The following is a 17,365-nucleotide window of genomic DNA, read 5'->3' as shown; positions in this document are numbered from 1 at the left end:
TTCACTCCTTTTCTTAGACCTCGTAGCGGTTTGATACAACTGAGTGGCTTGCTAGGCCATTTCAGAGGGCATTTAAGAATCAATCTCATTACTATGGGTCAGGAGTCACATGTAGGCCAGACCAGGTAAGAACAGCAGATTTCCTTCCCTAAAGTGCTGTATCTGTAAATAAATAAAGGACATTGGTGAACCAGATGGGTTTTTACAACAATCGACAATGGTTTCATGGTCACAACTAAACTAGCTTTTAATTCCCTCGAACACAAAATCAGACAGCTGTCTTGACCAGGGCACAGACGACCACCTCCTGAGGAGAACTCAGAGGGTGCACTATGACATCATTCTCCTGCACCCTCCACCAGTGCAGATACTCTCACATCAGTGGGTATCCACTCATGTGTAAATTTGGGGTTACAGCCTGGTGAGCATGCTGCAGACACATACCAACAGCTGACTGAGGCTGTGACAGCTGCAGCCACTGACACTGGGAGTACTGTGGGAGGCCAAGGTGATGCTGAGCCTTAGGCTGATGACATGCCCCTGGAGTCGTCAGCAAGGAGGCAGCTGCTGGAGCTGCAGCATGCGGTGTGGGAACAACAGGCAGACCTTCCAGAGGCTCCGCACATCCTGGCATGGACGACAGAGGAGTCCATCCAGGCCATGAGTGCCGCCATGTGTCTAGAAGTTTGGCTTCCTCCATCGAGAGATTGGTGACGCTCATGTACAGCTATTTCCAGCATACCACCCAGTGGATACCGGCGATGTGTGTTGATCTGCATGCCATCGCCTTCTCCATGAGCTTTGTGCGGCAATGGCTGGGCAAGAGGAGGCTCGCTGCCAGGTCCTCGACCTCCTCAGGTAAGCAAGGAGGTACAAGGGCAGAGGAGTGGCAGCTTGATGCATCTTGGGGCTCCTCTCATGGTGTTCCTGGCATGGTTAATGGCTCTTCAGCCCCTCTGTCAGTGACACCAGTACCTCATGTAGCCGCAATGACCGAGGTGTCTCCTGCACTTGTGCAGGAAGCCCTCAATATGCCAGATCCCTCCTGGCCTCAGACAGCTAGAGGACAAACGCCAAGATCATTGGAAGCCTGGAGCATTGAGATCAGCAGCCTGTCTCCACCTCTTCGCAGGGGGAGCACCATGTAGGAGCACATAAGAGATTTAAGAGCACCTAGCTGCAATCGGGGTTCACAGCTTTAAATTCTATTCAAGATTGCAAGGCAGCATGCATTTTGTTGTCCAGTAAGTGTGTAATGTTGCAAGGCAAGAAGAATCCTATCATTTCTGGCAGCCCACTGAGCCTTCAGCAGTACCTGGGCTCCTTCAAAGGGTATGATGAGGAGAACCTCACTGTGTGAGGTCAATGGATTCCCCATGCTGCAGTCTTAATGGGTACAGGTAAATGTTGAGGGCAATGAAGGAAACAGCAATAGGGCTGCAGAAGGCTGTAGCTTTATTGGATTGCATGGATCTGTCATTAGGATCATGTGAAATGTGCCTGTATTAACGTGTTGCGAGCCTTGCTTGCATGTATCTCATTGTGCCCTGCCTGTGGTCCCTGGGATGGTTCTTCATGCAGTGGGTGGTCAGTGTCTTCTCCATATCCTCATCTTTGGAGGAGGCATCATGCTCCATGATCTCCTCATTGTTCAAAGCTCTCCCCTTTGTAGTGCCAGATTGTGCAGTGCACATTGCACAACCATGGTGCTGGAGCATACTGAAGGGTTCAACCAGATCTATCCAAGTATTTAAACTGCATCTTCAGAAGGCCTATGGCCTGTTCAATGGTCACTCCGAGTTGTTCCATGGCGACTGTTGTATCTCCTCCACATCTGTGCTTGGGTTCCTCACAGGTGTCGGTAGCCATGTCTTCAGTGGGCAGTCCTGATCACCCAGTATCCACCCTTGAAGGCACAGAGGGTGCCAGAAAAGGTCTGGCACCTGGGACTGCCTTAGTATGTAGGTGTCGTGGCTGCTTCCTGAGAACCTTGCACAGACCTGAAGGAACTATCTCTGGTGATCGCAGACCAGTTGTACATTGTGCAAATGGAAGCCCTTCCTGTTAAAGGCTGCTGCCTGGTCCGTGGGAGCCTTGATTGCCACATTTGTGCAGTCGATGAAACCTGGTGGAGTCCAACAACTGGCTCCGAACCCTCTGGCCTTCTCAGCGTGACTGTCCAGATCAGTACAAAAGCACACACACTGGCTGGTCCTCTTGAAGATGGCATTAGTGACCATCTTGATGCAGCGATGAGCTTCACACTGGAAGATCCCACACACTTCTCTAGAAGATCCCTGGAATGATCCTGAGGCATGGAAATTCAGTGTCACAGCGATCTTCAGCGCCTGAGGCATTGGGTGGCCACCACTTCCCATGGGGCTCAGCACATACTACTTCATGGCCCACAGCTCTCTGATGGCCTCCCTGGAGAGGTACAATCTATGGCGACACCGCTGCTCTGATTTTTGCAGGAAGCTGAGCTTCTGACGATAGACCTCTCTGGTGGGCAACCTTTTCTGCACTCATGAGGCTGGCTGCGTGCCACTCTGCACCCTCCTTCTGCATTCCCCTCTGAGGCTGTAGCACCTTTTTGCCCTCCGGTTGCTGCTGGTCTGCTGCCTGTGGCTGCAGCGCTGTCCCCCTCAAATGCTCCTCTTCACTGGAAGTCTCAAAGCTGCAGTGAATGAGACCCATGGCAGATAGCTGCACACAATTTCCAGCGTCTCTTGCCTCCCTCCGCTCTATTCACACTACTGACACTTCCGAGATGGCACTCAAGTGGTTTGTCTCTGCTGTGCTGGCATCTTGTCCTTGCTCCTGGCTGCCAATGTCAATGTCCATGCTGTTCCATCCTCCCTGCCAAGCTATGCTGGAGTTCCCATTGACTGCCATCTGCAGCCAGCACTGACTTCCCACTAATCCACTGCTTCCTTATACCTGGTGAAGCCCTGTAGTTCCCATGCACTGTTTGCAATTTTACCAGTGATTTCAAATTATTACAGTTAATTGTGTGTTAAACAGGCTTAATTAGCTTCCTGCCATGTTTCAGTGCGAGATCCTTCAGTCATGCTGGCTGCCCTTCGGACTATCTGGTTGTAATGAAAAGGCATTGGTCTTCCCTCCCAACACCTTTTGTTGTGATATTCCAACAACTCTTGCCTTCCATAAGGCTGGTAAAATTTAGCCAATTTTCTCAGTTATCTTCATGAATAAACTAAGTGATTAGATTACATATTCTGCCTGTAACAACCCTATATTACATTATACTACAGATATAGTCAGCGATATTCCCTGGATTACTATAGGTATGAGAAGTATCACTTCTGTCCTGCTCAGCATCAGAATCCTCCACCTTCAATGGTGTTCTGGACAGCAGGGACATTGTTGGGAGGATTGGATCATCCTTGATATCTTCACTACTAGATTCTTCCCCAGCAGTGCCGAAGAACAAAGCTGCTAATCTAGCTTTTAATTCTTCTAATCTTATTCCTGTCCTCTCCTCTGCCCCGTCTTTCCTGTTCATCGCCTTACTAAATTCCTCTCTATCCTTGCTCTCCTGTGACAAATTCAATCGTTCTTGATGAGCTATATTGGTATCATTCAATTTTCCTGCAGCTTAACTATTGTTTCAGTAGAATTCTGCAGCTGCATGCGTAACTGAGTTATTTCTTGTTGCATTTCTAATGGTTGAATAACTGCTGATCTACGTCTGCCTGTGCTGCAGCCAATTCATTTTTCAAGCTCTGTAGTTTTGCCTGAAGAGTATAAACCTGGCTACCCTGTTTAGTGTATTTTTGATCCAAATTACTTATTTGCGTCATTGCCATTATGCAGTGGCCTTTTTTGTTTCCTTATTTTTCACATATTACGATTATCACACTTCATTGTAAAATCTCCGCAAGAGTCATTAGTATTACAATCCACATAAGGTCCTTCCCTAATGTGCTTTCAGACATAACTTTCTGCTATAGCATCTACAATAATGCTCCTTTATCCATTTATTAGAGTTTTTTTTTAAAGCCGTTTAACCCTCTCCTTCTTGGATTTGTTTTTTTTATTGGTGATCCATGTTCAATCTCTCCACTCACACCAACATCCTCTCTTGATGATGCCTATAGATGTATGATTCGTACAGTTGTCTCCCATTTACTGTCACTTTAAAACCCCGTAGAATTAGGTATCTGCTCTGCTGATGTGTATGTGAGTGGGGAACACAAAGTTATCTGGGAACAGTCTTTGTGGACTGAGTACTAAGTCGGGAATTTAGTGCAAGTGGGATCTCTCTGGTAAGTATTTCTCAAGCAGTAATTTAGATTAACAGTCAGACTCTGACTTAGAACTTTAAAACTGCAAGCTAGTTAAGATACATAGTTAACCGAATCTGCCTGGCAGTGGCAGTTAATAGATAATCAACTGAAAGTGGTGCCTGAATGTGTTAATTATTGTAAAAGGAAGCTGACATAGCGTTTGTAACTTGGGTGTGCCATAAGCTCTCTTGAAAGTAGACAGTGTTTGCTACTGCACAGAGTGGGGAGCACAGTGTGTTCTGGGAAGAGAGTGTTTTGTGGACTGAGTGCTAAATCGGGAATTTGGTGCAGAGGGGGCAGGAGGTACTGCTTTTTACTTTTTTTGGTTCACCTCCAGTAGCTGATGAAAGTTCTTCTTTTGTCTCCAAGTGAGGAGACTGCAACTTGTTAATACTTCAGCTAACTAAATTAGTAACTAATTAACAATTCAAATAAATAAAGTTTGACAGACATGGCTGGGCTGGTGGTGTGCCGTGAATGCAACATATGGGAGTCTATGGAATGCATTGTAGTCCCGGATAATCATATCTGCAGTAAGTATCTGCAGCTTGAGCAATTTCGTCTGTGTTGCTAAGCTGGAGTCTGAGCTGGAGACACTGGGGCAACAGGGAAAGGGGAGAGTTACCTTGACACTTTGGTCTGGGAGGCAGTGACACCACTTAGGTTAAGTAGAACTTTAGAGTTGGTTAATGGTCAGGGACAGAAGGATGTGACTGCAAGTCAGACAGGTATGGAGATCCAGGATATAGTGATGGAGGAGCCTTAGCCTTTGACCAATGGGTACGAGGTGTGTGGATGAGAACAAGGACTGCAGAGTGGATGATGTCATTCAAGTGGGCAAAATGAAAAGGAATGTGGTAGTGATGGGGCACAGTATAGTCGAGGGGATAGATACTGTTATCTGCAGCTGCAACCGGGAGCTCCTGCACATCTCTGATTTCCCTGCAGATTCGCTTTTCTCTCTCTCGCTCTCTCTTCGCACACACGCACACAAAGAAGAGGCAGATAGAGAAGAAAAGGGGTAAGTGGGGTAGGTTTCAGAAGTCATGTTCTTGATGGTTGCAGGCCTGAGGTGTTTGTAGATTTCTCTCTTGGTTGAAGGTTCAGTTGTATAGTCAATTCAATTCACTGCATAAGTAAAGATGCAGAATTCCACAGCAGGGCACTTCCCTTCAGCTTGCTGGATTTCTCCAAGCCCCTAAGCTGGAAACCAGCTTCGTGGTCAGGTTGTGAACATTTTCAGGTATTGTGTAATAAATAGTTAACTTGTTTTTTTAAACCTATGAAAACACCTGCCATTTGTCTGTTTATTTGACCTTTAAGCGCTCTGAGACTAAAACACTTTTTTCACAAACACTATCTGTGGTTAGTTGAGAGGTGAAAAGTGGAAGCCACCCACATCACTTCCCACCTGCCCGTAACACCAAGCTTCAGATGTAAGCTGTTAACTTTGACAAACCAAATGTTTGGTACAATGGACAGCCTGTCTGAAAACTTACAGCTCTTTGCTTATAGAATGGAGGAGTCCAGCTTGGCCTGTCGTTTGATGCAGAGCCTGGAATCCATCCTCTACAGTTTGAAGAGGCTGACCAATTCCACCCGTTGCCCTGTGAAGACTAACATCATGCATTGTTTGATCACTGAGATTGCAACTTCTGCTACCGTCATTCCGAGATGAGTTGGAGGTTTCTAGTGGTGTGCTCTTCAAGGGCCATCTGAACTAGGAGCAGGAGTAGGCCACTTGGCCTCAAAATCCTGCTCCGCCATTCAACTAGATCATGGCTGATCTGATTTTGACCTCAATTCCACATTCCCGCCAACCCCCAATAATCTTTCACCCCCTTACTTATAAAGAATCTATCTACCTCTGCCTTAAAAATATTCAAAGACTTTGCTTCCGCCCACCTTTTGAGGAAGAGAATTCCAAAGACTCATGAACTTCTGAGAAAAAATTTCTCCATCTCTGTATTAAATGGGCGACCCCTTACTTTTAAACAGTGACCCCTAGTTCCAGATTTTCCCACAAGAGGAAACATTCTTTCCACACCTACCCTATCAAGACCCCTCAGGATCTTGTATGTTTCAATCAAGTCGCTTCTTACTCTTCTAAACTCCAGCGGATACAAGCATAGCCTGTCCAACCTTTCCTCATAAGACAATCCGCCCATTCCAGGTTTTAATCTAGTAAACCTTCTCTGAACTGCTTCCAACACATTTACGTCCTTACTTAAATAAGGAGACCAATGCTCTACATAGTACTCCAGATGTGGTCTCACCAATGCCCTGCATAGCTGAAGCATAACCTCCTTACTTTTGTGTCCAATTCTCCTTGCAATAAATGATAACATTCTATTAGCTTTCCTATCTACCTCTGCCTTATAAATATTCAAAGACTTTTCTTCCACCGCCTTTTGAGGAAGAGAATTCCAAAGACTCGTGACACTCAGAGAAAAAAAATTCTCCATCTCTGTCTTAAATGGGCGACCCTTTATGCTGTGCCTGTATACTAACCTTTTGCGAATCATGCACTAGGGCACCCAGATCCCTCTGTATCTCACCATTCAGATAATATGCTTTTTTATTCTTGTCAAAATGGACAATTTCACATTTTCCCACATTATACTCCACTTGCCAGATCTTTGCCCATTCACATAACCTATCTATATCCCTTTATAGCCTCCTTATGTCCTCTTCACAACTTACTTTCCTACCTATCTTTGTGTTATCAGTAAATTTAGCAACCATACCTTCAGTCCCTTCATCTGAGTAATTTGTATTAATTGTAAAAAATTGAGGCCCCAGTACTGATCCCTGTGGCACATCACTTGTTACATCTTGCCAACCAGAAAATGACCCATTTATGCCTACTCTCTGTTTCCTGTTAACTAGCCAATCTTCTATCCATGCCAATATGTTATCCCCTACACTGTGAACTTCTATTTTCCGCAATAACCTTTGTGGCACCTTACCAAATGCCTTCTGGAAACCTGAATATAGTACATCTACTGGTTCCCATTTATCCACAGCACATGTTACTTCTTCAAAGAACTCAAGTAAATAGTCATTTGGTAGTACAGAACTTGAGTATTGCTGAAAATAGAAACATTCTGTCGAAGCTTTTCATCTTGGAGTCATCAGGACAATTTTCAGGAATACAAATATAAGGGAAGCAATAAATTTATATTGTATGGGAAGAGGGTGCAGATTGGTTGGCAAGCGGACTCTGGTAGAGGTGTTGCCATGAAGAATGCACCAGTTTATGGTGACTGACCGTTAACTGCCCAGCTTTGTTTGAAATTTAAATGAGGCAGCTCGACTCTGGTCGGGTAATGTGATATGTGAATTTCAGTGCCAGTGCGATGCTAGATATATAGGCCATATGTCCCAAAGACTGGCAGATTGTATCAAACAACATGTCCCTTCTGGTCACAATGGGCAAGGTACAGGCCGTACCCAACCAGCCCGTGCTTGCAAACCTCAAAACACAGTGTCCAACATTAGATGTGATTCCGCGATTGGACAATGTTTGCTAAATAATCCTCAGTGTACTAAGAATTATGCTGACAACCAATTTAAGTTTCAGTCAGGCTCAGTGTGGTGCATTTGGAAGCTACATATGTTAATACACAGGGTCCTGTTCTTTGCCGTCAGAAAGAACATGTATGCACGTTGCGCCTGTTTCAGCTAAACAAAATAAGTGACTGCGATTCGCTAGCTCATTCCTCTGGGCAATGCCTTGACCAATCAGAGTCAAGCTGCCTGATTGAAATTTCAGACAAAAGCCTTGGCAGGTTTGTTCTCATTACCTTGGATACAGTCACTCGGACTGAGCATCGAGAGATACATTTGTTACAATTTAATTTTGAACAGGCTTATAGTGCAAATAGCCTGTCCTAACAGAGGACACAGACAGACAGCTGTGTGCTAGCACCTGAAAGAAGAAGGTGCCCAGCCCATTTAAACTGAAGGAAGAGAATTTAGTCTGTTTATTTATTATTCTCTCAAAATTCTAAAAAGTCAAGCAAATCAGATCTCTGATCATTTAAACTGAAGGAAGGGAAGTTAGACTGTGACAATCTTTTATCCCTCAAAAATTCTAAAGCCAAATTGATTCTATTGAAAGTGGTTGCAAGTTGTTGGACTGTTTTTCTTTCCTCATCAGACCCTAGAAGATTGTACATGCACTTTAATCAGAGGATTGTTCATCGGGAAGTGTAAATTTGCAAGGACTCTAATTTTTTCTATTTTAAATGTTGTTTATATCTTCATAGTGTTTAAGAATTTAGTTTTTCTAATTAAACAGTTAATTTATTGATTTAAAGACAGCTGCTTTGGTTAGCCTCATTTAGGGGTTAATAGATGGTACAATTTGGCTGGGTCTTTAATTTGTAAAGTTTAAAATGATATGTTAGGCGATCTGTGGAGGGACGGGATTGAATTAACAGTGCGTTTCTCCCAGCACAATCAGAATTGTATATTTTGATTGGGGAGCTTTGTTCGGAGCGGTCGGTTATAACAATAGCCATTGGCTATTTTCTAGTCTAATGAAACCTTTCCCAAATCTAGGGAATTTTGGTAAACTATTTCACTAGCCATTTCTTTTAACACCCTAGGATGAAGTCCATCTGGGACTTGTCAGCCTGCAACTCCAACAATTTGCTCAGTCCCATTTCCCTGGTGATTGTAATTTTGTGGAGTTCCTCCCTCCCTTCCATTTCCTGATTTCAGTTATTTCTGGGATGTGTTACTTATATCCTCTATATAGTGAAGACCAATGCGTAATACCTGTTCACTTCATTTACCATCTCCTTATTTTCCATTATTAATTCCCGAGACTCACTTTCTATAGGACCAATGTTCACTTTGCTAACTTTTCTTTTTTAAGAATCTATAGAAACTCTTACTATCTGTTTTTATATTTCTAGCTAGTTTTCTCTCATACTCTAATTTTTCCCTCCTTATTAATCTTTGTCATTCTTTGCTGTTATTTACGTTTTGACCTGCAATTGTGCAATTGTATGCCTTTTCTTTTCTTTTTCTTTAAGTTTGATACAATTTTTAGCTTTTTTAGCTAACCGTGGATGGTGGGACTTCCCCTTTGGAATTTTTCTTTCTCGTTGGAATGTATCTATTCTGTGTATTCGAGAAGGCAAATATTAACTCCACCATCGCTTTACCTTGACATTCTTGAACAGTCGCACCGAGGTCATATGGGTGTAGAGAAATTCAGAAGACTTGCACAGAAAACTGTCCACTGGCTGGGAATTAACATTGACCGAGCAGTGCGGTCATTTGATACGTGCCAAGAGCATCGACCAAGCCAACAGAAAGAGCCACTTCTGCATGATGTTCCATCACATTCTTGGACATGGATTGCCACTGATCTCTGTTAAAGGTGATGATTATCTGTTGCTACCAGATTAGTTCTCCAAGTTCCCTCATAATCCGACAACTGAGGGACATGTCGAGCCAGTCAGTTGCTAACACTATCAGTGCAATATTCAGCTTTTTTGGCTCTCCGGAGGAGATAATATTGGACAATGGACTGCAATATCCCACTAAACCATTTGAAGTTATGTGTAAGAAATGGGCAGTGAAACATGTCACATTTTCACCTCATTACCCCAGGTCAAACGGCCAGCCAAAAGAATGATGTACACAGTCAAATCACTGATTGTGACGTATCAAGAAACGAAATAGCATCTGCATGTGGCCATATTACACTGAAGGACAACACCAGTCGGCACAGGATTACCATCACCTGTGGAATTATGTTTGGAAGATAAATTAAGATGACTCTACAAAGTCATTACTTCATGAAATCCTCTTCAGTACAAGACAAACTGATAGAGAAATGAGAAGATAAAAGCTGGGCACGACCAACAGGCAGACCTGGAACTGGTACTGTTACAACTTGGAAAGTGAGTCAGAGTGATCCATCCGCAGGACGAATTGTGGCTTCCCGTGGAGGTGTCCAAATCTGCACTGAACCAAGATCATATGAAGTTACTACCCCTAATGGAGTAGTACTGAGGAGAAACCGATGTCAGCTGAGGGAACTAGCTAATAACATTGTGCCTGACAGCCCTATTGCTTTGAGAGCATGTTCACATTCTAAATAACAGAATGTAGTGAAGGAAAATGACAAATGCAATTCTGAAGCACTGGATGACGATCAGAACACGCATACAGATCAAAGGGAAAAAAATTGACAAGTCTAGTTCTCAACCAAGCTACAGAGTGATGAGATCTGGTTGAGTCAGTAGACCACGTGTACGTTTTAGAGACACTTGACTGAAGATCATGAAAGTCAGTGCTGTGTAAATATTGTTCAAAACTGTTTTCTTTTGTCATGTACATAGTTTATCTTTTGTGTATTTCCCTTTTAGGAAAGGGGGTGTTGTGATATCACTTTAACAGTCTGAGTACCTCACATCACAGGAACTGTCATTAACCATATGTGATAGCTCAGTTGGAGTTGTGTTAGACACCTAGTTGTGGAGCTCTCTTGTAAACCTGTTACTTAATAATACTATGAGTGCTTCCATTTTTAATTTTTTTGAGGACTTGGGTTTTAAAACTGAAAAGGATTCCATAGATGCTGGAACATTGTCTTTTTTTTTTAAAAAAGAGGTAATCAGTAGGTCTTTTGGACTGAGCTTGTAAGCAACAGTTACTGGAAGAATCAAGGAATGCTGGAAGTCACCTGTCTTCAGATAATTACTCAGCAGGGTTTTTTGACTAGGGGAAAGATGTTTACAAAAATGTTACAGGTCAAGATTTATATGGGTCAGGAGGCTTGGCCCTTGTGACATTGTTTTTGGTTTCGCTTTGGCTGTGTGGACAGTGTTAAAAAGACAGTTGGAGAAAATTTGCCAAGGGAGCAAACCCCAAGTCAGTCTGTTCCAGCTCTTTGAAAAGCCTGCCAATTTTTCCATGTCTTTGAGAAGCTCCTGAGAAGCAAGTGTAAGAAGCAGACAGAAACTGTTGCTGCATTTTTCCTGGAAAGCCTGCCCAAGCTGATCCTCAACGTCGCCCGGCAAGAACTGCTCTAGGAAGATCCCAGTGATAGCCATCTACGCGTACTTGGGACGCCAAACCAAAGCAAAGGACAACTGACATCTTTCCATATCTTTTTTTTTTCTTCAAGAATTAGCAAATATTTGGCCAAAGTATTCTTTTTGTATGCTTTTTTGTAAAGCTGACAATGCTACCACTAGGCGGCGCTGCAGTGGCACATGCGCAAATGCAGCATGTGCCACTAAAACGTCACAGTCTGCGACTTCAGGCAGCTGCCAGGACTAAAGATGGTGCTGCTCAAATAATCACACGGAGGCAACCTAACCTAAACATATGGCAGCACACAATGGCTGGAGGGAGCGAGCGAGCGGGCCGGGGACGGTGGGGGTGGGGGGGGGAAGGGTGGTGGTGGTGGAGTTGAGCAGGCCGGGGACGGGGGAGGGTGGTGGGGGAGCCGAGCGGGCCGCGGACCAGGGGGGGAGCCGAGCGGCCGGAGATAGCAGTGAGGGGGGTGCTGTGGGGGGGATGGGGGGGAACAGAGCGGCCGGAGAGAGCAGCGAGGTTGGGGGTGGGGGGGGGAAGAGCGGAGCGGCCGAGAGATCAGTGAGGGCGGGGGGTGATGGGGGGGAGCAGAGTGGCCGGAGAGAGCAGCGAGGCGGGGAGGTGGGGAACGGAGCTTGACTCGTGTGAATACCCGTTGGCATTGCATTGCTGTACGCGTAAATCGCATGCGCAGAGGCCGACCAGGCGCGTTGCCCGAAGATGCCCACGTCATGCGATGACGTCATTGGCGCATGCGCTAACCTGTCCTGGCAAGTCAGAACGCAGCACACGCGCAGAGAGCAGGAGCCCTTCTACGCATGAGAGCACCTTGACGCAGCCTGATGACGTCAGTGGCCAGCTGCATTGTCAGGAATCACTTTGTTTTTGTAATAGAGCTCTAAAGAGTAAATCTCTTTTGTTTTTTGGTTAACTGGTGTATATGTGTGCATGTATATGAGGGACTAAGGTAAAAAAGGAACTTTTATATTTCAATCTGTGTTTATCCTTTGCTTCGTTACTAGTTAAGACTTGTTTTATAATAAACTGATAATTTTGTTGTTAAAGAAACCTGATTGGTGTATTTTATTCTGGGCTAAAAAGAGTGTATAATTGTATCGGTAACTGGGGGAAAAAATTAAATATATGTTGTGACCTGTGGAGAAGTGGAACTAGAAAAACAGTGCACTCCTCCTGCCTTGGTCGTAACAATAATAAAATACCCACTCTGATTACCTTTCAACTCAAGATTGTTACCTTATTGCTGAAGAAGGCAATAACGCAACAGAAGTCAGGTCAAGTTTCAGATTTTTAATAACTTTAATATCTGATCCAACCCCAACCCAACCTTTTTTTTGGGTTATCCAAAGTTTTATAAAGCTAACTATGTGTTATCATGTATGGAATATTAGAACAATAATTTTGGACATATCAAAACCTTTAATGTCTATAGTCAGAACAACCAGGTAACAATACATGCCACTGAGTCTGAAGGAAGATTATAATGGCATATCTGATGATAGCTTTAGTGAATGAGTAAATGAATTATATGTAGAAATAATTTTGGCCTCTTCTGGTGGTGGAGTGTAACAGCCCGTCTCCCCTGGTCAGTGTACTGATTCAAATGTTCTTTTTAAATAGTTAACGAATATTTTTTGTTTGCTGTGTTGTAAGCCAATTTTCATTGCTGCTAACCCTGGGCCAGTTATGGTCTCTTTGTTTTCTTAGAGTTTTATTTCATTTTTTTATTTATTGTAATGGGAAAACTGTTACAAGATGCTGCTTCAGGATGGAACATGCTTGCATAATTCTTTTCCAAGGCAATCTCCACGTCACAATATGTAGAATTAAAGCCGCAGGATTGAAGAACCCCTCATCTCAATACAATTCAGAAATTTAGTACATATTTTAGACATACTTAACTTTTATATGTGAAATTATGATAGATTGTATACTGCACCATTTGGCCAAGCATTCCTTTCTGGTGGTTATGAAACCTACTTAAGGATTTTAGAAAGTAATCTAAATTTCCTTATCCTTTTTCGGGAGGTTTTTTTTTTAAAGATTTTGACTAGCATACTTGTTGTAATTGGTAAGGTTCTTTCTAAGTTTTTCTTCTGATTAAAAGAAAGTTGAGCCTTAATTTTTTTTTTACTATTGCTCTGCTATCATGATTTAAGTATCAAGACTTGGGTATCATCGACTCCCTTGTGCATCTGTCAGAGAAAATAAACAAGCTCATTCATTGCCAATATAAGGACTTTCTAACTCCCTTCTTCACCCATTTTTCTCAGAGGAATTTGACCTTTTAAATGGTATAAACTTAGAAAGGTTTCTCATTATCAGTAATTTTATTATTAACCTGTAATTTGCCAGCATCTACAGAAAATTCTAGTTTCTTGATGCATCTTATTTCTCTTTTTTCATTCCTCCTTATGATGAAAAATAAATGTTGCTATTGTAATGTCAGGAATGCATTGCTATAAAATTTAACCAGTATTCCTAACACAACCATTTAAAATTAAAACAAATTTAATGTTTTAAACATTTCTCCTTTCATTTCTTTCTAGTCTGTCTCATATTTTTTTACTTTTTTACTTATTTTAATGTTTTAGTTTCGACATTATTTCTCATGTAGATATAATTTATCTTATTCAATATTTAATTTTTAAGTTTAAACCTCAAACTTGCATGTTTTTTTCCTCTGGACTTTTGTCACCCAGTCTGCAAGTGGGGCCTACATAATGAAATGTTGGCATTGAGCTTGACTGAAGGCGGGCTTCAAAAATTATTTTTCTGTCTTTCCCCACCCACCCATGTGCAGTACAGGACATTAAAGATAGATCATTGAAAAAAACACAAAAGCTTACCTGGTTGCTTCAGTATAATAAGATAATTTGCCAGCAGCCTATCTGCATTATTGCGTCTAAAATAATGGAGTTTCCTAATTTTGAGTACTTCAACATTGTAATCTAGGTCTTAATAGGGAAGTCACATGCATTTAAAAAATCATATTCATAGACATATTCATATATAGATATACATATTCATGTATATATTTGTTACGGTCAGGTGAGGAGGGGGTCTCAGACTCCCCTTTTGCCTCTTCTCTGGTTTGACCACAACAGGGTTTATTTTTTTTTTTAACACAGTGATTGAACTTACCACCTCAGTGAGTGCTTGCTCCTGTTCCTCTAATGTAATTGCCAAAGAACCAATCAGACAGGTTTTCTTGAGTTTAAACAAGAAAGATGTAAGTTTATTATTCTTAACACTCTAAACTGGTTAAAATTGCTAAAAAAAAATATGCAACGCATTCACGCACACATTCATACAAGTGTCCCTCACACACACACACACACATTACAGAGGGAAAACAGCTTTGGTGGTTGGAGTAGAGTCTGGAATAAATGGAATTTAAATACAGTTTATCAGTCCCAGAGTCCTCAGTTGAAATTGTAGTCCTGAAGTCCTCGCTGAGCCACGTGCACAGTTGTGGGCTTGCTTCTCGGGGCTCCGGAAGGCAGAAGAAGGGATTTGATCCTTGTCCCCTAGTTGTTGGCTGCTCCAGTCTGACTTGAAAGAGAGAGAGAGAGAGAGCACTGCCCAGTGGATGGCTTTTCAGTTACTCTTCTCTTGCTTTCTGTGTGATAAATCTTATTCTCCCTAGAGCTGCACAAGCAGTCACTTGACATTTCCAAACCTCTTTGTGGTGTTAATGAGATCCTTCTGGAATCTTCTGAGATTCAAGGCTCTTTCAAAGTCAGTGGGTGTCGATGGCTCCTGACGACCGTGTTGATAAAGCCATTTCAGGTAATCAGATCACCCCATTGTTCTGGCTAGGTTGAGTCAGTTGTCTTGTCTCCAGTCTAATCCTTTGGTGTTTCAGATGTAAATTGCAGTGGCCATCTTGGCTGCTAGTACTTATTTTGAAAAGGTTATTTGTAAGAATTTCCAGTAAAAATCTTGGGCAAGGTTCCAAACGATTAAATTAATATTTCCTCTTTGGCATGTAGGGTTTTCATGACGCATCAAGGCTCCTTTGACAGCACCTTCCAAACCCGCGACCTCTACCACCCAGAAGGACAAGGATAGCAGTGGCATGGGAACACTACCACCTGCAAGTTCCCCTCTCAGCCACACACCATCCTGACTTGGAACTATATCCATTCCTTCACTGTCGCTGGGTCAAAATCCTGGAACTCCCTTCCCAACAGCACTGCAGATGTACCTACCCCACATGGACTGCAGTGGTTCAAAGAGGCAGCTCACCACCATCTTCTCAACGACAGTTAGGGATGGGCAATAAGTGCTGGCCTAGACAGCGATGCCCACATCTCAGGAACGAACACCATTCTGCCCTGAATCAGGGAATGACAGAATCTTACAGCACCGTAGGAGGCCATTCAGACCATCATGCCTGTGCTAGGCATGATGAGCTATCCAATTAGGTTCACTCCTCTTTTTCCATAGGCCTGTAAATTTTCCCTTTCCAAGTATATATATCAAATTCCCTTTAGAAAGTTACAATTATATTTCTCACCCACCCCCACCTCTACTAGAATAGTCATCCCTTCCTTACCCACTTCAGGTAAATTATGACTGCAGGGTGAACCCTAAAACTATCCATTTCCCTTCCTTCTGCCTGTATCTCTTCTGCTGCAGAGATTGCCAGGAAAGGGTTTGGGGGGTAATCCTGAAGGGAAAGGCACTGGTACCCTTGTAGTGGATGCACTACTATTAGGCTGCCTATCCTCCTGGCTGAGGCCTAAAAAACTGCCTGTCTTTCTCATCTTTGGGGCTCTTCTGCCCCTCCCCCACCTTTTTACCTTTTCCTAACTGTTCCATTGCTGCACTGATAAAATTTTGCTCAGAAGCAGTCTTGATTTCTGCCAGCTGGTGGGGATCCTGTAAGTGGCATACCCTGCTTGCTTAATAGCCTCCAATTCAGGAAGAGGATTTTGGGTCAGGGTGGATGTCCTGCCCTGTCCCTGCTGAGATGGATAAAGGTCAAATTATCCTCTTGCCTGTACTAGTGCACCAATTTGTGACTTATCCATATTTCTAATTAGAAATTATGATTTTGGTAGATTTTGATTCATAAATTAGGTAATAGTAAAGTCGGTAACAGATATTCAAAGTTATTAGTTTTGTTCATCAAATTATAGCTTGCCATTCTAATTTTTATTCTTTCCTTCTTCCCAGACACTCTTCAGTTATAGTAAGAGACAAAAAGAGCTTTGTTTATGGCTGCTCAAGGTGAGTTCAGCTTGTATATTTATGTGCAGAATATGTACTAAAGGAGTGGATCTAAAATGTTTATTGGGAAAAAACAACTTGGGAACTAAACACAAGATTCCTTATTTTGAAATGTTTTTTGCTGGAGTATTCCTACAGGAGTACCAATCCAAAAGTAGATATAGATTGCCCTCTGATGCTTATCAGCACACTTCAGAAATGGATGTGGAGTTTCTTTAGGAGAAAGAGGAGAAAATGAAATTGTGTATCTTTTTGGAAAATCTCAATGTTTGCACATTTTTTTACTGAAGTAGTGTCCACATGGCTCAGGGCTGCTGAACTCAAAATTCCAGCTGCGAAGCAACGAGAAATAGAAAAAAAAAGCGAAATGGGGAGCATCAATTTAGAAATTTGAGAGGAGGAACCAGTAAGTTATAAATACAAACTTGGTTCCAGTTACCGCATGTAATTAAGTGAGAAGACACTAAAATAATTTTGAGATAAATTTACCAATTCCATACTTTCACGAGATGCACCATAATTTAAATAGTGTGATTGTGACATGGGAGTACTGTCAGTAACAGCTCGTCAGGTTGAAAGCTGATGCATTACAGAGGATTTTAATCGGCATGTGGACAGTTAAACTCAGCTGGGCAGGAAAGCCCCTTGTAGCTTTCCAGTCAGGTGAAAATAATGAGAAGAGGACTAAGACCAAGAAGGGACCAGCACAGCTAAGTTTTTAAAACTTTTAAAAATTT

The 17,365-nt window shown here is 42.7% G+C and overlaps 1 protein-coding gene across 6 annotated transcripts in view; it reads left to right on the top strand.

Annotated features, from left to right (window-relative positions):
• Nucleotides 1-17,365, top strand: part of LOC137371446 (phospholipid scramblase 1-like) — a 348,513-nt gene that overhangs the window by 255,371 nt on the left and 75,777 nt on the right. For all 6 annotated transcript variants that reach the window (XM_068034064.1, XM_068034065.1, XM_068034062.1 and 3 more), the window contains one exon: nucleotides 16,575-16,628. In XM_068034064.1, the coding sequence (XP_067890165.1) occupies nucleotides 16,616-16,628 (13 nt within the window). In that variant the 5' untranslated portion in view covers nucleotides 16,575-16,615. The remainder of the gene's footprint in view (nucleotides 1-16,574; nucleotides 16,629-17,365) is intronic.

The sequence above is a fragment of the Heterodontus francisci genome, chromosome 6 (assembly GCF_036365525.1).
Source record: "Heterodontus francisci isolate sHetFra1 chromosome 6, sHetFra1.hap1, whole genome shotgun sequence".
Lineage (NCBI taxonomy): Eukaryota > Metazoa > Chordata > Chondrichthyes > Heterodontiformes > Heterodontidae > Heterodontus > Heterodontus francisci.
The sequence above is the reverse complement of the archived record's forward strand: the minus strand, read 5'-3'. Positions and strand labels throughout refer to the sequence as shown.